Source organism: Vulpes lagopus, chromosome 21, assembly GCF_018345385.1.
Source record: "Vulpes lagopus strain Blue_001 chromosome 21, ASM1834538v1, whole genome shotgun sequence".
Lineage (NCBI taxonomy): Eukaryota > Metazoa > Chordata > Mammalia > Carnivora > Canidae > Vulpes > Vulpes lagopus.
The window spans coordinates 36,058,410-36,080,734 of NC_054844.1; the positions used below are offsets into that span (position 1 = coordinate 36,058,410).

The 22,325-nt window shown below is 36.2% G+C and overlaps 1 protein-coding gene across 4 annotated transcripts in view; it reads right to left on the reverse strand.

The window, feature by feature from the left end:
- The window catches only part of NELL2 (neural EGFL like 2), a 378,038-nt gene that overhangs the window by 14,887 nt on the left and 340,826 nt on the right, over nt 1–22,325 (reverse strand). For all 4 annotated transcript variants that reach the window (XM_041736868.1, XM_041736866.1, XM_041736865.1 and 1 more), the window contains one exon: nt 9,317–9,457. In XM_041736868.1, the coding sequence (XP_041592802.1) occupies nt 9,317–9,457 (141 nt within the window). The remainder of the gene's footprint in view (nt 1–9,316; nt 9,458–22,325) is intronic.

A 22,325-nucleotide genomic window follows, 5' to 3' on the forward strand; every position in this document is an offset into this window, starting at 1 on the left:
ATATTTTTTGAAAGTAAGGATAGAATTCAATTTATTAAACAAAAATCAGTGGCAGTTGAAATTCTAATAGTGCCTATGAGTTTTCATTGGGAAAATACCCTCAATGTTAAAATGGTGTTTATGCCAAATTCTTTCTTAGTGGGAGATGAACCCCAAATCCTTTCTTAGTGGGATGTCATGGGACCTCCGAGGGATTTTATTCAGCTTCAAGCACCCACACATCACCCCATCTAAGCTTCTCCCAGTGTTTGGCCCAGGTGTTCTTCCCTTACAACCAGGCATTTTCACACTGTCCTCACATATTGCCCCCCACCCACAGAGGGCAAGTAACCATCTGGAATTACCATTTCTCTCGCAAATAATCTTCCACTTCTTACCTCTTCCATTTCAGTTGATCATTTTGTCTTCTGCCTGACTCAATTGGCAACAGCCCATTCTCCACCTGACCTCACCCATTCTATGGCAATCACAGCCTAAAACATTTTCATACAGATGAAAAGCAAACATATTTTGACCCACAGATCAGGTCCATAAGAAGATATGTGATTCATTTTATTTATCCCCATAATTTAAAGGTCACAAGCCCAAATACATTTCAGGGATACTGTATGAGTGGCAGTGAGCAGTTATTTCCTACTTCATCTGTTTCCTCTGAGTAAAGGTCAAGAAAGAAAGAATTAAATCACAGCAGAAGTGGGTTAGAGAGGAGATGGAATGGATAGCTTTTAACCAGGGGGACTGTACACTGCTTTTCTTAGAAAATTTTAAAGGTAGACTTTCGTAGACATCTTTCTTAAATGGTTTGTTTGGTTTCAACGTTATTAAAGACATGGACTAGTCAAGATTATATTTTAGCCATATTTAAATTATTAAATATTAAGTTTGGTCATATATATGTTCCTAAAAATAAGCCACATGATATATGTCAATTTGTCTTGATTTTGCTCAATTCCCACCCCAAGAAATCCAATGAATTGAGACAACAGCTGAAAAGATTTTTGTAATAACTATAGTGAACACATTATTATAGCTTGATTTGTCAAGGATAATACAGTTTATGACTATAGAGTATGATTAAAAGCAGAACTGTTAGCCAGCATGAAGACATATTTCACATTTTTAAAAGTACATTGATATATATATATATATATGTTTTATATATATAATAACTATTATATATAAATATATATATTTCAGATCAGAGAAATTTGGCTGATGCTATTTAGAGCAAGAAGAGCAAGAAGTGAAATTTTATAAAATAGCTCTATATTTGGTCTATTCAGAATAATAAGGTGTATTGGATGACTTGATCTTTGTCTCCTATTAAATATTCTTATGATTAGGAGTATAGAAAACAGGAAAAATATTAACCATAGTAATTTGGTTTCTTTGACCAAAAGAAAAATACAAATACTTCTTACTACATAATCCTTTAAATATCCACTATACAAATTTAATTCCATTAATGGCAATGGCTGGATTTTTACAATCATTTCATTTTGCTTGACATTTAAAATAAAAGCTCTGCCATCAGGTAATGCATGTTTTTTTTTAAAAGCAGAGACAATCCTTAGATTTGCTGAAGAAGACAAAGAGGTGTCCAGCCACAAAAAGAACACGTGCTCTGAAATAAAGTATGTTTACAATAAAGAATTAGAATAATAAGTTGTTCACAACAATGGTTGATATATACTTGTCATACCTGGAGAAATGTGTAGGCAGAAAATCATTATGAACCAATGATTACTTTTTGCTATACAATGCACTTTGAATTAATTTGAATTCATCTTCCCCCACCTCCCCCGACTTGTTATCTACCCTGGGTTTCCCAAAACACAGGCTATTCTCAATTGAACGGTAGTATAGAGTTTTGGAATTCATTGTTACATATAATTTTATTATAATATTAAATTCCTAAATTAAATATACATAAGGGGTATATATTCTGCTTTGAAAAACCTACTATGATACATAAATATTCGAACTTTAAAAATACTGACAACTTCTTTAGTGAGTTATTGAAGAAATAGTGTTGCTAACTCCGATGGTCAAGCCTCATTGCAGATCTAACTCGATCTAGCAGCAGCATTTGCTACAGTTCACTCTCCCTTCTTAATACTTTTTTCTTTATTTGCTTCCTATCATATTGGTAGTGCTTTCTGGATCTTTCTCTTGCCCACATACACATCCTTGTGGCAATTAAATGATGAATTAAATGATGAATCCAAGCAAGAGGAGGTAAAGAGTGGTCTAATCAGAGGTCAGGGTGTGCTTGCAGGTCCAAAATTTAGAGTCAGCAAGATATGCTAGAGGGAATGAGTTGAATGTCCACAGGAAGAGAGTAAGTAGTTAGACAGTGAGCTGAAGAGGTACTCAGGGCCCAAGTAAGGGCCATATTAAGAAATATAAACTTCAGGGGTACCTGGGTGGCACAGTTGGTTAAATGTTTGACTCCTGGTTTTGGCTCAGGTCATAATCTCATGGGTCATGAGATGGAGCCTTGCGTCGGGCTCCACACTTGGTGTAGAGTCTGCTGGAGTTTCTTTCTCCCTCTTCCTCTGTTCTTCCCTTGCATTCTCTCTTTTCTCTCTCAAATAAATAAATCTTTAAAAATAAAAGAAATCTAAACTTCCTCATAAAGACAATAAGCCGTCATTTTAGGGAAATGCAAAAAAAAGTCATAATCAGGTATTTCCTATACAAAGTTTGCTTCATTTTGGAAGAGGGATTTGAGTGGATTAGAATTTACAGCCAGGAGATTAATTAATAGGCTGTTTCAGTAATCCAGGCAAGCAATGGTCATATAATAAAAGCAAGCACTTACACAATGGTTGGTATGTGCCAGATTCTAAGGGCTTTCATATAATGATTCATTTAATCCTCACAACAACTGGAGGGTACAGTAATTATTCCCATTTTACAGATCAGGAGGTTGAAGCATAGAAATGTTGCATAACCTTACCAAGGTCTAGTAGGGTATAGAGCCCACACGAGAATCTAAGTCGTCAGGCCTCAAGTCTATGCTCCTATCTATGCACAGTGCTGTGCTGGCCTGACATTGGTGGTTAAGAGATTAACAGAAAGAAACAATGGAGAGAATCTTCCAAAATAGAAACAATAAAGATGCAGCAACTTAACGACTTGTTCAAAGATTAGGGAGAGCAAGTGGTCCTGGATGATGTGTAGATTTCTAGCTTGGAAACTTTGGCTGATGCTAGTCAGAGAAAGAAGAGCAGGATTTCGCTGTGGAGTGAAAGTGGGTGGCAGGATGACGAAAGACATGAGTTAGGTCAGGGCGTGTTGAATTACACTCTCCTCTAGGCTGCCAAATAGAGCTGTCCAGTAAATAGTTGGATATATGGGTCTGGAGCTCAGAAAATAGAACTGGGTCCACATACGGATTTGGTGAAGATATATTTTCATCATTTCCTTTCTTGAAAACAGTACTTTGGAGTCAAATTCAAACTTCTGAGAAAGGCATTTAAAGCTGCTTCTTTTGCTTGCCTCTCATTTCCTATCACAACGTGGCAATAATCACATCACACTCAAAGTCCTAATACAAATGCTAGACTCGGGGGATCCCTGGGTGGCTCAGTGGCTCAGCACCTGCCTTTGGCCCATGGCGTGATCATAGAGTCCTGGGATTGAGTCCCATGTCAGGCTCCTGGCATGGAGCCTGCTTGCTTCTCCCTCTGCTTCCCACCAACACCCCCCTCCCCCGCTGTCTGTGTCTATTATGAATAAATAAATAAAAAAAATCTTAAAAACAAAAAAACAAAACCAAACAAAAACACAACAAATGCTAGACTCTCTTGTTCCCAAATAGGAAATCATTTCTCCCTTCCTTTCCTAACAGCTCTAAATTTGTATTTTCTCACATATTTATTATTTGCACCCTTGTAGCTTTCTCCTCTATTAAGAAACTCACTACTTCTATCTTGTATGACAGTTGTGGTACACATTTTCTCTCTTCCACAAGCTGAGAACAGTGACCACACCTCCTTTATATTTCTATGCAGCAGATGCCTGGCAAACACCTCAAGGTATTTGGGCCTCGATTTGGGACACAACAAGTTCTGTGAATTGTTGAGGTGAATTCGATTCATTTCATTTTTGTCCTTTTTCTTGATTTAGGTTAAGAATTCACAGTATTTAGCTTGAACATAATACTCAAAAGATGCTATCCTATAAACACTATCTTTTTGGCTTACAAGTCCCAAAATCTCACCAAACTTAAAAATAATCCAGAAATTAAAGTAACACGGGGGAAAAGTGGGCATGTAAATAAAATATTCTTATGTGAAAAAGCTACTGGGCTTTATTCTCAGAGAGAGCCATATTTTCAGGCAAGCCTAGTAGAAGTGACAACATGGAAAAAGAAGATGGTTCTCAGGCACATTATTGGGGGATTAAATATCTACACCTCTGAGATAAATGGATGAGCAAAGCAGCATATAATTTGTATGAATGCCACTTATAAACATGTATGTTGCATATTACTGAACTGCAGCCTAAAAAGTAGTGAAACAGTGCAGTTACTTATTCATGTCATCAAACATATTTATGCATCTCTTCAGAGTAATTGTGAACCTACTGCTGTGACTTTGTCCACTTTGAAATGCTTTTTTTTCCCCAGCAACAGAAAAATGGCACCTGCTCAGATATAATTATACTCTTAAAAAACTGTATCCTTCTAAATACTAATATTACAATTCTACAAATCACTGAAATTGTAGTAAGTGGATAGTTGTTTAGAAGAAGCATTTTACTCTTTTTTTTATAACATTGATTTTTTTTTTTTTAAGGAATCTTTCAGAGCACATTGTCTTGAGAAAGTAGTAGGTTTTTCTGATAATCATTATACATTCTTTTGGAAGATAAAAGTAGAATCATCTTTCCAGAGTTGTATATATATTAAAAAAAAAGATTTCCCACTGTTTCTGTGTTTAATTTCCTTGAAAAGCCTTTCTTTGCATAAGCATCTTATACAATCCTTTACTTCCCCATCTTCATCTTTATCATGTGTTATTTTTAATACCTAGTTTAATTTTCCTTGTTACTTTCTGGACACTCATGAGTGCACTAATTATGTTTTGTTTTTCTGTCCTGATCACTACTTTATATATTTAGTTTCTTTTAAATATATATTTAGTTTTAAGATAGGACTATCTACTATCCAGTTCTAACAGGTTATATTCCTAATGTACTTCTGATTAAATATTATCTATTTATCTATGTATCCATCTGTATCTTTTTATCTGTTTTAATCTTTTTCATTGGGCAAATGAATATATTTTGTACACTCTGACACAAACATTGTCTGAGGCACTGGTGGCTGACAAGCAAAAAAAATCTATGACTCTTAAAGCTTACATTTCGCAGAAGATAATAAGCAAGTAAGTAATATACTCAATCACTTCAAGAGAAGTTATAATTTCTATAGGCCCACTTTTTCTATGAAGAAAGTAAGTAATATACTCAATCACTTCAAGAGAAGTTATAATTTCTATAGGCCCACTTTTCTATGAAGGCCCACTTTTCTTTTTACCTTGTGAAGCAAGGTAAGTGAAGAGTGTTAGAGAAGGATGCTATTTTAGGATGGGAGTCCAGAAGAAGCCATTTAGGAGGAAATCTGAATAATATGAATGAAAAATTCAAAGAACTGGGGAAAGACATTCCAAACAAAAAGAAAAGCACACGAGAAGGGAGTCAGTTTGGTATTTTTGTAAAATGGCAAGAAAGCCAAGTACTCATATCACGTAGACCCTTGTAAAAGCCATTGTTGGGGTTTGGATTTTACTCTGAAGAGAAATGGAAAGCCTCCAGGTATTGGAACAGAATTGGAGCATGCTCTTCTGATTTTAAGCAACCTAGAGTGCTATAAAAACAAGACCCTAGAGGAGTCAAGGGTGGAAGTAGGGAGACCAGTTTGGAGAAAGGTACACTAGTGCAGACAAAAGATAATGATGGCTTAGACCAACATGGTAACAATAGACACGGTGAAAAGTGGTAAGACTGGGAAAATATTTTGAAAATCAAGATCAAGAGTTGTATTTTAGTCATTAAGTCTGAGTTGTCTTTAAGAAATCCAAGTTAGATACCCGGTAAGCAGTGAGATATATGAATCTGCAACTAGGGAAAAGGTCTGAAATAGAAGTATATGAACAGCATATGAAACTATGGAACTGGCTGATTTAGTTTGAGAATGGATAGAGAAGATTGCCAAATGTCCTGGGGCCTTGAATATGTGGTCCTCTGGAGAGGGAATGGAGAGGCCTATAGAGTAGGAGAAAGGCGAAAGTGGCAACCTCAAAGCCAAGTGAAGAAAGTTGTTTTGAGAGTAAGAAGTGATCCACTGCTTCAAAAGCGTGAGTTGTCAAGCAAAGAGAGAGTAACTGAGTAGTGAATTTGATGACGTGGAAACTGTTAAGTCATCTTGAAAGGGCAGCATTCAGTGGGGCTGGGGTACTACGGTGTTGTTGGAAGCAAGAGAACGGAGATAACAAATATAACAGATTCTTTCAAAAAGTTCTGTTCTAGAAGAGAGCAGTGAAGTGGGGGCAATGTTTGGAGAATCAAGCAATATCATGGCAAGTTACTTTTTTTTTTTTTTTACTTTTTGTTTGTTTTTGTTTTATTCTTTTTAAAGATGGGTGCTACTCTAGGCTGCTTGTATGCTGATAAGAAAGAGTATCATAAGGACCAGAATGTGGGTAACACAAAGACAGAGACTTCAAGCAGGCGAGAGGGGTGAGATGTAAGGTACTACAGAGCGTTTAACGTCTGATAGGAGAAATGGCACTTAATTCAGTGAAACAGGAGGAAGGGAAAACAGCAGATAGAAACAAGAGTAAAAAAAAAAAAAGAAAGAAAGAAACAAGAGTAAGCTAGTAGAGCTCCTGGTGCAAAGATGCTTCTGTTTTCTTGGTTAAATAAGCAGCAGGGCCATCATCAGAGAATGAAGGAAAGGCAAGTGGTACCTAAGACTTGAGGAGATTAGAGAAGGTATGAAATGGCTGTTACTGGAGAGTTGTAGGGGAAAGTAACTATGGAAATAAAATCAGCACACTGGGCAAGGCTGACGGCCCTTGCAGGAGGGAGCCCATACGCTAGCATCCAAGCGAGCCTCACCACTGCTCATACTCTCATGTCATCTTCTGCCCCTGAATGTGGGCTGGCTAGACTTCTGACTCACTGCTAACAGACAGAACGTAGAGAAGCCATGAAATGGCACATCTGCGATGAGGTTATAAAAAGACCATGGACACTTGCTCTGCTTGGATTGCTTGCTCTGGGGGAAGCCAGCTCCCACGTCCCGAGGCAGCCCTGTGGAGTGAGTGGTTCTTGTGTTACGGGAACCAGACCTGCAGAAAGCCACAGGAGTGACCCTGGAAGCAGAGTCCTGCCCCCCCCCCACGCCAACCACCCCACTCCCACTTCGGACAAGTCTACACGATGAAACCACAGGCCTGACCAACAACTTGACCACCACCTCATGAGAAACTGTGAACCCAGAGTCCCCCAGCTAAGCTGTGCATGGATTCCTCACTCACAGAAACTGTCAGGTGACTTTTGTTGTTTTTAGCTGCTAAGTTTTGGGGGAATTTGTTATGCATCGATAGATAACGAATACAGCCCTCCTGGGATTTGCAGTCAGAAATTTCAAACATAGTGAAATGTGCAAATGTAAAGTGAGATAGTCGGCAGAGGTACATGTTTTTTCCCCTTCACATTCTGCTGCATGGGAAGGGTGTGCAAGGGTACCAAGCAAAACCAAGCACAGGTTTCCCCTAGGGAAGCAGGAGGGATGGGGAAAGGGGAGGGATGAAATTAAGATGTATTTTCAGCTTTAATCTAGGTATTTGTGTATGACTTGAATTGTTTTATAATCGGCTTATATTTACTCTTTGTGTATATAATTTAAAGTGAAATTTAAATTTAAATATAAATTTAAAGTGACCATCTTAACAAAAAGGTAGCACTTTTAGATTAAAAAAAAAAAAAAAAAGCTAGACTTCTTCCCCATGACAGATGAGAGAATACAGGCCAAGTAGTTTATGGGGGAAGTGTAAAATCACACTCTTTGGTCTGCCTCTTGATTTGCAATCCATGGTTCACGGCATTCTCTACAGGACTGGAAGTATTCACTCTGGGACATGCGCCAGGGAAAGCAAAGCTCTCAGACCACAGGTCCGTGGTTATTTGCAAGCACCAGGTTTTAGCCCCTGGTAAGGCAACAGCATTCCCCTTCCACTGCAAAAATCCAGATGGACCCTCTGCTTCAGGTCCAGAGCTCTGCAGCAGCCAGCAAAGTACAAAGTGCATGAAAGCATCTATCACCCAAGACTGCTTCACTTTCCTCTTTACGAAAACCCTCTGAGGTCCAAGAATAAAAGACATCTTATCAGTTAGGTGTCAAGTACTGTTAAGTTAGATCCTCCAAGGCCTCAGTGACTGTGTCATTTTAGTCACTTTATTCTCTCGGGCTGTTAATCTATGAAGGTATAAATACAAATGGAAAAAGGGTAACTTCTTGAGGTTTGCTCTGTTTTTCATTCTTGTGCCAAACTTCTGGATGGCAAGTCCTTTCAGTGTGGGTGGTTTCCCCGGCAATTACTCATGAGGCTTTGTACATCCTGCCTGCTTTCTATAAATCACGCCCTTTAATAGGGGGTATAGAGGGGCAGAGTGGTTTGTCAATTCGCTGAAAATAATTCAAAATTAATGATATATAATTGAATATAATCTGACTGAATTTCCCAATCCTATTAGATTGAAATCTCTTCTGCAGCAGGGATTGTATCTTCTGTATCCAACACTGAACATTCCCTAAACAGCTCTAACGTTGCCAGCTAAGTGATAGGTTAGGAATAGCCCAGAGTAGTGTGTATTGTGAATATTATCCTTGGCCATATCATTATCATATTTCCTCTCCCTCTATTTTCCTTCTATCTTGCTTTCCTCATCTATTTTTTCTAACTCTTTCGGGGTCAGATTTTTGCATGTTGCCATTTAAAAATCTTCTCGGATACTGTGGGTTTATTCATTCTAAAAATACACTTCAACAGTTGCAAATACCCGTTGAAAACTCGTTTAGTGTCACAAGTTTTAAATATCCGAAAATCAGTTAATTATCAGAATTAGCAAACAAAGGTTAGATTTTAACAGGTTTCCAATCATCATTGTATAAACACACAGCAAAAATTACCAGTAACTTAAACATTAGATTGATTTCTGTTATTTTATTTAGAACTTACTACATATTCCTCAAGTTCAAAAAGTGTTCTTAAACTCTAGTTCTTCTCTTTGTACTGACCTTCACAAGATTCTCCACTTGGTGAAAACATCCCATTGTCATGGTAGCCATCTCTGCACTCACAGTGGTACCACCCAGGCAGGTTAATGCAGTTAGCCCGACTGTCACACTGAACAAAGCCATCAGAGCACTCGTCAATGTCTGTTTGGCAAAGAGAACAAAAACAGAATGTTACACAATTACTGCTTTTTTCTACCTAAAACTAAAATATTCTGCTAGACAGCTACTGGATATTTTAGTGCCAGCAAATCCTTAAAACTGAGAAAACACAAACTCCAGAAAGTCCGCTTGGCTATATGGCTTGTTGAAAGCCATATAGAAAGCAGGTAGTGGTATGAGTAACAGGAGAAATATCTAGTTGGCTTCTCTGTTGAAGAAGTCATCCAAAATGGAAAAAAATGAAACAATCTATGAGAGTCATTAGTGCTGCTCACCATATGTTTCTAGCGCTTCTCTTGGACACAAGCTAGGATTGGGATGTGAATGCATGGAGGCAATTAGGAAGTGTCATGTGTCACTTCGGGGCAGAGACTTTAGGATGCAGCCTGTGGTTCACATGTACCCTTCCCCATCACAATGACCAGCATTCTCCAGGGGCTCTAAATAAAGATCAGCCTGAGTTCCTGAGTAAGGGTAATGGGGGACACATTCCTCTCCCAGTTGGGAGGGGCAGAGTATGAGCAAGAAATAACCTTTTTGCTTTTAGCCACCGGGATTTTAGGGTCTTTTATTACTATAAGCATAACCTACTATCCTCACTTAAATATCATTCATCTCCAGTAGCAAAAGCAACATGCTTCATGCTTTCAAGAATAATATACCATTTATGTCACTTTTTAATGGGTTTCACATATATTACCTTATTCAACCCTCAAAAAAAAAAAAAAAAAATCTTGCCAGATAGTGTAATGAGCATAGGAAAGAAAGATGAGGCAAAAGGAAATTAAGGAATTTAATCAAGGTCACCTAAAAGTCCACAGTTGCCTGACTTTCAGGTGTGTGTTCCTTCATCCAAGCAGAGGTAGATTGAAATTGGGAAAACTGTCTAAACAAAGAGCTGGGGCAGCCCTGGTGGCTCAGCAGTTTAGCGCTGCCTTTAGCCCAGGATGTGATCCTGGAGACCCGGTATCAAGTCCCACGTTGGGCTCCCTGCATGGAGCCTGCTTTTCCCTCTGTGTCTCTGCCTCTCTCTCTCTCTCTCTCCTCTCTGTGTATTCTCATGAATAAATAAATAAAATCTTAAAAAAAATAAACACAGCTATATAACTTCAGTCTCACATATTTCCTCCAATGGCTTAATTGCTTCTCCCAAAGAATGAAAGCCCTTTATTCTCCTTTTTGGGTCAGATTTTTGCACACTGCCATTTAAAAGTCTTATGGGTTTATTCATTCAGTCTGTTAATGAGGAGAATATCGAACGCCAATCCAAGTCTCTTCCTTTGCTCATAGAGGAAAAAGTATTTTCTGGAGTTGACTTACAGAGTGTCCCCTTCTTCTCAGATACCTTCTGGGTTTCTGGGTGCTCTGATTGACTCATACCCTGATGAATGATAAGATGGCACCCCATCATCACAGCTGCCAAAAAATATTCACATGAACCCTAATTCCATCTTGATAGTCCTATGCCATGACTGAAGATTTCACTCGCCAATGTAGGATAGCCCTTTCTTATATGCTTCCCACACCTGCATGACAGTCTCTGGTGCAGTGACCAGGCATGACGATGTCCCTTGTGTTGAAGGGGGCCTTGTTGTTTGGAGTCCTATCGCAGCTGAAGACAGTCCACTTCAGTTCCACATTATGTACTTCCTTCCTACTTCAGTCTCCTTTAACTCCCAAATCTTCGAAATATATATTCCTTTCATTTTCTCTCTCTTTTTATTTTTTTGAAGATTTTATTTATTTGTTCATGAGAGACAGAGACAGAGGGAGAGACACTGGCAGAAGGAGAAGTAGGCTCTTCAAGGGGAGCCTGATGTGGCACTCGATCCTGGGACTCCAGAACCACCCCTTAACCAAAGGCAGATGCTCAACCACTGAGCCACCCAGGCATCACTCATTTTCTTTTTAAATTTCCCTTTTTCTGTATTCAATTTTGGAAGAGACAATTTTTTGAACAAATAAATATACTGTGTTTTTTTTTTTTTTTTGGAGAGAAATAAGCCATCACTCATTTACTTCTTGATAAACTCAGAGTCCCTTCACTAAAATAAGGTGCAAACCATTCTCTTAGATTAGGAAATAGGCATATATATATATATATATATATATATATATATATATATATATAATATCATTGCAAAATTTTAACAGTATTTCTCAATTAAGAATGTTTTTGCATCTATAGTTCCTCTTCTGAAGAGTTAGTTCCTACTGTCAGTAATTCCTACTGCCAAAATAATTGTTAGTGGTCAAATCAGCTAACCACTGACTTCTTGACAAATAGCTGATGTGGATTGCTTCCATTTACTGAGGCCTCCTAGGCTTTATGAAACAGCCTATTTGTATTTCAGGTCCCTCCCTAAATGATGAATCTCCGATTATAAATGGGGCTAAAATGCTATGCTCATTTCAGCCTAATACAGTCTTTCTTCCAACCCAAATGATGCAGAAAATTGATTATGTCATTTCTTAAGTGCATGGACAAAAGAAAACAGGTTGGAATTTAAGCTTTAGAAGTGAGTTTATTGGAAGAAAGGCCATGAGGGGTGATGTTGCAGAGTATCTCGTTTTAGAAGAATCTGATCATTAGTGTTGGTGATTTGCAAGTAACTATTAATGGAACAGGCCTTCTCCACTGAAACAACTTTTGCATGTATATTTAGCCTTTAATATAGTCCTTTTTTATTGCCCGAACACAGTTGTGGGGTTAGCTCGTATCTCATGACACAGATATATATTTCAATTTTTACTTGTTATTTACTTTCTCTACTCATTCTTCCCAATTGCTAGGCCCACTCCTTATTGCCTCACACCAGTTCTCTCTTACATTGTAGCACCCTTCCCTGAGATATAAACATGCTCACTGAAGTTTAATAAGAATGCTCTGAATTATATTATTTGTGTTTTGAAGACTGTGGATACAAACAAAGACTGGATAAAAGATATTTTCTTTTTTAAAATGTATTTTCACTTACTGTTTTTATTATTTAATTATTTTAACTTTAGAGGATGAATATGCAAATATATGCACCAACTCATTAATTTGCCATTCAATTTTCCATTGAATGCCTGTTATGTGCCAAGTACTAAGTAGTAGGGAAACAAAGATGCACAAACCAGAAGTAATTTCTGCCCTCGCTGAGTTTAATATATATCTAAATTGTGTTTTAAGAGAATTTATAAAAATCTGAATTTGCAATCACATAGGAAGTGTTTCCCCACATGTCATATATCTGCCACCAGTGTGATGTTATTTAGGTGATACAACTATATTTTAATGACCATGTATTTATATTTCTGAATTATTTCCATTTATAGCAAGTGATACTAATAGTACAGTAGTGAAATTTTATTTAAATTTAAAAAGTGAGAGAGATTACAGAAATAATGTTAAGGGAATACTGGTATAAGCATTATATAAATATAACAACAATTATGAAGTTAGTATAAAAATGACTAAAGTTTTGGAAACACCAAAATACTCTATTTTGCTCCATACAAATAAGTGCTCCATATTCATATTTCAGAAGGATTTGCTGAGTAATTCCTCATGTAGTGAAATTACTCAAGTAATTTAAATATGACATAATTTATAAAATATTTAGGATGCTCATGTCATTCCTAAAATTATATACATGCTATTATTGAAGATAGTGAAGAAAAACTAGACAGATAATATATAGTGCTTCATTTGATACTTTCACGTTCTTGCTCGTTTTGATTTGTATATGCAAACTTTTCTGCTTGGTGAAAGTCAGTAGAAAATGAGTGTGCTTGAATCACCCAAGTGTGCATTTCCCACCAGAAGGCATGTTTATTTGGCTCATGGTTCTAATTAAAGCCAAAGCTAAAACAAACAGCCTCATCTGTAAGCTATTTGATGGTATATATGTTCTTAGTTATTCAGTAAATATTTAGTAAGTGAAGAAATGAAATCTGATCCATATTAAGAAGTATATTTTCTCTATACACAAATTTGAATATTACTATGAGTTATATAAATGACACACATATTGTGTGCATTTTCAAATATGCACATATTGTGCTTTACATAGTATAATATCAGAAAACAGTAAAGACAAAAATTCAAAGAATTAATTTCTTGGCTATTTTCTTTTGGTCAGTTAAAACCCAAAATTCACATTATCTAATTGAGTTAGATACACAGGGAACATCAGGCCTAAGAGAGAAAAAAAAAATGTTATTATTTCATTCCAAATGAGAACTGTTCCGTCTGAACAAAACTTTCTGAACTGAATAAAAGTATTCAAAAAGATTAGTACAGGATGTATAAGCTCAAATTATTTAGTTTTGATTATAAAGCCCTTAATTCTGTACTCTGTAGGTACATTATATGGAAAACTAAAAAGACATTTTATGAAAAACGATGGTTTCATTACATATTCTGTCTTAGGAACTAGTTTCCTGTTGCCTAGGGACAACTAAAACTTTCTCAGTAGCAACATTAGAAGAGTCATCTAGTGATGATATTAAAATGCCATCCCAGAGCATAGAGAATCAAACTCCAAATAGTATTTAGCCACCCAACAGCGGTCATGAACAGTAGTCATACCCCAGGGATCAAAATTGACTTGGATAATAAAAGTGGAAGGCACTGTTGAGGATAGATTTTCTAGAAAGCACATATGTTTTGAGGCAATCATTAAAAACAAACCAACAAGCAGAAAAATAAGAAAGGAAAAGATACAAAAAAAAAAAAAAAGCTCACATATGTCAGTGTCTTGTTTTCCTTGTCTCCCTCAGGTATGACAACACAAGAATGGATTCCTTCTACAATGTCCCACGGACCACTGGTTTCAACTGAAAATGGCTGTTGCCATCAGCATTTAAGGGTCACTTCAGACAATGACAAATTATCTCCATGTAAAATTAAATATAGCTACAGAATGAGACACTTGATAAGCAACTTCATTCTCATACATGGAAAAAGTGATTTCTATCATAACTACATAACTAATAATAAAAAAACATGCAAATGTCTAGAATCATCCATACCCAAAACAGTTCCTAATGTGTTGGAACCTAATCACTTTAACCTAATCACTTTTAAGCTAAGAGGAAACTGATTAGTTGCTACTCTCTACAGAAGAAAATCCAGTTCTTTAAAATGAGCACAATATGTTTAATGGCAAAGTCAAATAATGAGAGTTCTTTCATCCTCTTTATCATTAATAAAAACCTGACATCATTTCTCATAAAAAATAGTACTTGGACTATTTATTTATTTATTTATTTTTAATAAATTATTTTTTTATTGGTGTTCAATTTACCAACATACAGAATAACACCCAGTGCTCATCCCGTCAAGTGTCCCCCTCAGTGCCCGTCACCCATTCCCCCCCATCCCCCGCCCTCCTCCCCTTCCACCACCCCTCGTTCGTTTCCCAGAGTTAGGAGTCTTTATGTTCTGACTTGGACTATTTATATCACTGTCCTGTGTACTGGTACTTAAATTATATTGATAAACAGCAGGCAATTAAACACCCTGAAAACAATTAATCAACTCTTGATTACCCACATGTGGATTATTTGTTTTCTAGATTATCTGCAGCATTTTTTTTTTTTTTTAAATCACAAGGTCATTTCCCTCTGCCTCTTGTTGAGCTTCTGGGGAGTCTGCTTTTAACATTTAGATGTGAATGTTCAAGGAATGCAAACTCTTTTGAGCATTACATTATTTTTAATAACTACACCAAAACTCGATAAAAAATTACAGTCCAAAATTTCATGACTGATTTTTTTTCATATTCATTTTAAAAAAAAAATAAAATAGGCCAACATATGTAAATAAGCTTTGAAAATCATAAAATCCTCTTCACAAGTTGGGCAATAACATGGCAGATTTAGTGAAAATTATTTTCATTACTTTATAGTTCATAATTAGGAAGTTAATGACTGCTCTTAAGAAAAGCATAATACAAATACAAAACACACAACGATGTCATCGTATCATTTAGTCCTCACTACAACCATGAGAGATATTCTTATCCCTATGTCACAAAGAAGCAGGGAGAACAAATACATCACCCAAGCTCATGCAATAGACCCAAACCCTCTCAACTGCCAACTGCCTTTCAAGACCAACTTTTGCAGAAACAGCTTCTGCTTTGAAATATCTCAGTGTGTACCTTAATGTGAGTGAATTCCAGCTCTTTGACTTATTAGCTATGTAACTTTGAAGATCTTGCCAAATCTCTCTGAGTATTTTGGTTTTGAATGAGAAATAATTCTCTCTGTTAATAGTTTGCTGTTTTCTACCATTAACTATGCAAGGCCTCACAGGAGTGGTACCTGGCTTATACAGGCTATTAATATGTATAAATTCCACCTCCATAGCTGAAATAACCCTTCAGGGTTTATAGAGCATGCTTGCTTATGTCATTTGATTACTTGGAAAAGAGGAGAGGAAAATACAGTTTTGTAATGAGGGTTTAGATCAGAGAATGTCTTTTCTTCTGTAGATAATCAGGAGCCACTGAAGAGTCTTTAACATTGGGTGATGTGATTGATCTAAGGCATAGTTTGGGAGGAACATGGTAGCACTTCTATGTTGGACAGATGGGACAGGGTAAAACTAAGGGCAGTACCCTTTTTTATCATGACCTAGGAAAAAAGGTAATAAAAACTTTAAGGAAAAAAACAGGGGAAATAGGGGTAAGAAAGCATTTTTTTCTCAAACGCTTATCTTCAGTCAGTATATAAGGCCCTCTCATAGTCCCTGTGTTGATATAAGACTGGCCCAGACATTACACATGTCCAGGGACATACCATACAAAGAAAGAAGATCGAGACAACTTATTTTTCTTGTGGTTCCTGAGGTTTTAGTATTTTAGCGTTTCTTTTTTTCCATCACAGTCTTTGCCTATGCTGTCCCCACTGCCTAAAATGCTCCTCTCTCTTTCTCATTGCCTTATCCAGTTAACTATTTCTGGCTTGTCTCTGTCTCATATTGAAATTAATTTCCTTTGAGAAAGCCTTCCTTGACTCCAAAGCCTGTTAGATCTCCTAGTGCTCATTGTTTTTTGTACTTTCTCCTATGTGTTCCTTGTGTTTTGCCTTGATAGCAACTAGCATAAGGTGTTTTGGGGAGGATGGGATGGGATAAGGTTTCTAAACTTGCTTTAGAAATATTACTTCACTCCTGGAGAAAGGCCCCCCCCCTCCCGCTTTTCAAAATTTTCTTGATCCTTTGAGTTTTTCATCTATCACTTTGTGAATTTCTCACCAAAACAACAAAAAAATGAGGGACGGGGAAGTCTGCATTAATTCTATAGATTGGTCTGACATCTGTACATGATTAAATCTTTTAATTCAGATGCATGATATATTTCCTCTTTCTCTAATAATTTTTATAGTTTTATAGCCTGTAATTTTCTGAAAGGACGTCTTACGCTATTTTGCCAGGATTTATTCCTAAATATATATTTTAAACCTTTCTTTTTTAAAAAAAACAACTTTATTTTTTCCAGTTTTATTGAGATATAACAGGCAAATAAAATTGTAAGACATTTAAAGTGTACAACGTGATGATTATATTAACAAAGACAAAAGGCACCATCAGTAGAAAAGAAAATTCAGTAAGGTTTTGTTTTTCCTTGGAAAACAGAATATAGTTGAAATGGTATAGTCAGAGCAAAGGAAGCCACAGCTTAGAAGATATACATAATAATGAAGTGCTACAGGTGATGAGGGCAGTAATCTTCCCTGAAGAATTCTAAGGATAAGCGAAATACCACGTAAAGCTAATGTGAGACATGGAGTTGAAAGTAACTGGTTTAATTAAAAGTCTACTGGTGAATAATCAATCCATCTACCTCTTCCCACCTTCAGTAGACTGCTGAAAAAAAGCATTTATCCCTAAAGCCAGAATAGATGGTTCTTCTTTAAAAAAAAATAGATAAATTGGATGAAACCGGGCAGCTAAGATAGGAGTTATCATCCTTTGGAACAAAGTTTCTTCATTTCGGTGTTTAAAGATCTCAAATTATGCATATAAACCCCCCTCCCCCGACAAAACCTGGCTCTCTTTTAGCTTACTTATTGTAAGTTTGCCAGTCAACAACCTTATCTTTCATATCAGAGCTCAAAATCAGTTTTTCTATTTATTCACTCTTAAACATTAATGTGAAATCAAGAGACAACAAAGACTTAAGAAAAATATATAACATTCACTTGCTTATTTGAATAATCTAATAACCAAGCTATACCATCAGAAAAACTGACCCTGAAGGAAATAGAAATAACTTATATAACAGAACTTAAAACCTTTCTTATTAATATCTTCAAATAGATTTGATAGAATATTTTATCCATAAGAAAATGACATAGTATTATTTAAAAAGGAATATTCAGAGAATAAAGAAGAGTTCTTGGAAATTAAAAATACAATAGCTGAGAAATTTCAAAATGTAATATAAGGCTTGGAAGATCAAATAGAAGTAGTACCTTGAAAAGTATAACATATAGAAAATAGATGAAAAATATGATAGAAAAAAGCAAAGAGCACCAACCTAAAAAGTCCAGCTTCTGATTAAAGACAAAATTCATACCAAGAAAATAGAAAAGTCAATGGGAGAAAAATATCTTTAAAAACAACAATAAAAACTCTTCATTGTAGAGACTTCAGATTAAAAGGCCCCCATACCAAGGTCCCTAATAATGAAAACTGACCTGATAGTCAATACTTATTGATGGCTTACTATGTAGGAGCCACCATTCTTTGCAATTTTCATATATATATATGAAAAAAATGCAAATATATATATATTCATTTAGTGCTGACAGTTGTCCCACAAAGTAGAAATATTACTGTGTTCCCTTTTTAAAGAGAAATAATGTGGGCAAGCAATTTTTAAGGGAATTTAAGTAATTTCCCCAAGACTATTGAAGAATAAAACTGGGATTTGAACCCAAACACCCTAGATACAGAGATCAAACTCTTACTCCATATGCAGCACTGCCTTGCAAATGAACAAAGCAAAGATTCACATCTAAACACACACTGTAAAATTTCACAATACATATAAAATACAAATCTTAATATCTTCCAGAGAGAAATAATAGGTTACATACAAAGGGATGAGAATTAGTCTAGCATCATTTTATTCATGTGTCGCACTGCATGCTATAGCCCAGTGAAATACTTATTTTGACCCTAGAAGTCTATACTAAGCATAACTTTCAAATATTATGAAAGCAGAATAAAATATTTTATGACATATAATTCATTAGAAAATCTATGTCCATGCAGTATTTTTAAAAAATATTTTATAAAGGTTTATTTATTTACTTATTTTATAAAGGTTTAAATCAAGGCAGAGAAAGACCTACCAGTAGTTTATCCCTCTCTCCTTGAAATACTTTCATCATTTTGCAAAAACATACCATTTTTAGTTCTGTTTTTACATCAATGGCCTTTATATCTTCGGCTTCTTTACAGATCTTATCATCTCAAAATCCAAAAGTGTGAGTTCCCAGGGATCTATTCTTTAGTCTTTTCTTTTCTCTCTACTACCTTCCTAATGGTTTCATCTGGTACTAGAGCTTTAAATTGCCAAATACCATCAATACACTGAAAACTACCTGTAGTGTGTTGAATAATGGTCCCCCCAAATTTATGTCCATTTGGAACTCAGAATTTGACCTTATTTGGAAATAGAGTCTCTGCAGATATAATTAGGTAAGGATCCTGATGTAAAATCATCTTGGATTTAGGGTGGGTTCTGTATCCAATGACTGGTGCTCTTTTCAGAAAAGAAGACACAGAGAAACACATGTACAAAAAGTCAATATGAAGATGGAGGTAGAAATTGCAGTTAAACAGTCACAAGCTAAAAAAATCTCTGGGGCTACCCAAAGCTGGAAGAGGCAAGAAGGATTCTCATAGTCTTCAGAAGGATCATGGCCCTGATAACACCTTGATTTTGGACTTAGAGTCTTGAAAGCTATAAAATAACAAATTCCTGTTATTTTAAGCCACCCAGTTTGTGGTACTTTTGTACAGCAGCCCTAGGAAAATAATACATTACCTCATTCACACTTTCTCTCAGTTCACTCTCTTCTCTTCCAAACCTATTAGTTTTCTCACCCAATTATTCAGTTTTTCACTCAGTGTTTCCACTTAATTATCAAACTGCTCCTTTTGAAGTCTTCCCTACCTCATCACATGGCAACACCATCCTATTAGGCAAAAAGCTTTAGATTTATTCTCAATTTCTCTCTTTCTCTTATCCCTCTTACCAAATCTATCCAAAAATCATATTGGCAATGTCTTCAAAATACATCTAGAATCCGATCACCACTTCTAGCCACCTTTGTGCTTACCACTCCAGTCCTTGTCACCATCATCTCTCACTTGAATTAATATAACAGCCTAATGATGATTCCTAATTCTATTTTTCCCCCTCTACAGTCAGTTCATTCTGGATTCATAGCATCCAGATGATCCTATTAAAAATATTTGTCAGATTGTGTCATATCTCTGCTCTGATTCTATCTCTTATTTAGGGAAGATTTTAGAAGGGGAGCATTTTAGAAAAAAGCTGTAGGGGATATATGCTGTTACCAAGCATTTTCTATTTCTAAGGCTGGGGACTACATTTCCCAGAAGCTCCTTCTCTGTATAGTTCTGTGTTTAACCAGGACTGGAACTCCTGAGATTTGTCAGAGAGAAGTGAGGAAGAAGCCATTATTTGGGAGAAGTCATGGCAATCAGTGTCAGTGATTCTTATGAGCTCTGGCTTCTTTCACCAGTTCTAATGTGTCATTCTGAAGCAATAAATGAGGGTTTCTCAAATCCTCAGACTGCAGCCTTGCAGATCTTCACTCCCCAAACTCCTCTCATAACTGTGCTCCATCTTCCTGATAGAATGAAGACTGATACAGAAGTCTATATGCCAGAAGACATGATGGAGAGTTTATTTTAAATAGTGAATTTATGACAGAGTATAAAAGGAAAATGATTGTCAATTAGAAACTTCAGGAAAAAACAAACAAAACAAAACGCTTTAAAGATGAGAATTATTATACATATGCGACTTGTCTCTCTAGTGAATAATATTTGCATGGTCACAATAATGTAAATAGTATGAATTTTCAAATTTTAGACCTAATCAATTAGTGAACACATAGAATATTTCATTGTGGTTACTGAATAGAACTTATCAGTCTTGATAATGTAAAAAAGACAGGAGGTAGGAGAAAGCAGAAGAGAGAGGCTGGGCAATGGAGGTAAAGAGTAGAAGCAGTATCTTTATTTTACATAATGAGAATCGAGAAATGCTATCTAGAGTAGATAAAACAAAAAATGAAGGTGAAAATATATATTGCTGAAGGCAGAAAAGGTAACCTGCAAAAAAAAAAAAAAAAAAAAAAGGAAAAGGTAACCTGCATGAGAATGAGAGGCATATGGGAAAGTGGTATATGGGAGGCAAATCTTCATCTGTCATATCAAGAAGGTTGTTGGTAATGTCTAAAATTGACTAATTAAAGCACGGTATAAATATACTAAAATTAAAAATGGTCCCCCCTAGCATTTTGTCTCAATTGGACCTTCATAAGAGAATTATGCTTGTCCTAAGTCATCCTGTGTAGGTCATAAATTAACTTCTCTCCTGCATATCTGGTATGATACTAGTCACGTACCATCTTTGGGAAATAGAAAAAGATTGTCTTTGGGGACATTTTCTGGTTTTGCAGTTTAGGGAAGGAACTTCTTTTAAGAAAGCCTTTTAGAAAGTGAGTCAGGGAGCTACTGCTTTTCATTCTAAGTTCTATGTTGTTTGAGTTTTTAACCATGTGTCTATTTTTGTTCATATACATAAAAAATACACATTCAGGATATTCAGAAGCTTCATTGTAGAAATGTTGAGTATAATAGGATAGCAATTCTGCTAGGAGTGAGGTTTAGATGGAGAGAAAAATGAGACAGACGCTCTGGGAAAAGATACCAGGGCTGGAGACACGAGGGGAGCATAATCAGAACTGATTGTACAAGATGCTACAAAAATCAGAACTGGCTGCATGAAACTACTAAAGTTGAGATTAGAGAGGGACAAGAAAGAACCAAGAGCAGATCTTGGGGGAAAACAAGGGAGGTAGAAAAGGAAGAGGAACTCCAGGAGGAATTGTTAGCAGTGAGGTGAGAAGATCACAAGTCTAACAGAAACCAAGGGCAAGAGTGTCAGGGAAAACAAAGGGCTGTCAACAATGCTGAGGAGCACTGCCAATGGCTTCTTGATGCATATTTAAGAATAAATACTTATGCTTTAACATAGCATTGACACTCCCTCAGATGTATGAACAACAAGTTGAACAAAGCATTTCACAAAAAGGAACTGTGAAAACTCCTTTATTAAAGCTTAAACATCTTTGCAGGTCTATCCCTTTTTACAAGGTAGCTAATGTGTAGGACATGAGACCTGAAATACTTTAATCCATTCATTCAACAAGTCTATCATATCAAATGTCTATCATATCAAAAGTCTATCATATAAAACACAGATGATAATATTATGGGAATATACCCAAGAGCTCATGGTCTAACAAAAAAAGATACAGCACTAGCACAAACAAGGTAGATATCATGAAGCCTAAAGGTAGATACAAGGTAGATAAAAGGTAGATATCATGAGGCCTAAAGGAGTAATACAGATGAAGAAATATGTGAATTCAGGAGAGACATTACTTCACTCTGAAACTCTGATCAATGAGGAGTAGGCCATTGGAGTAAACATGGCTGAGCAGAAACTTCCAGACTTATTCCTGCAAATAGTAGTAAATCACTTAAGACATTTATTCATTTATTATACTGTAATCAAGTACCAAC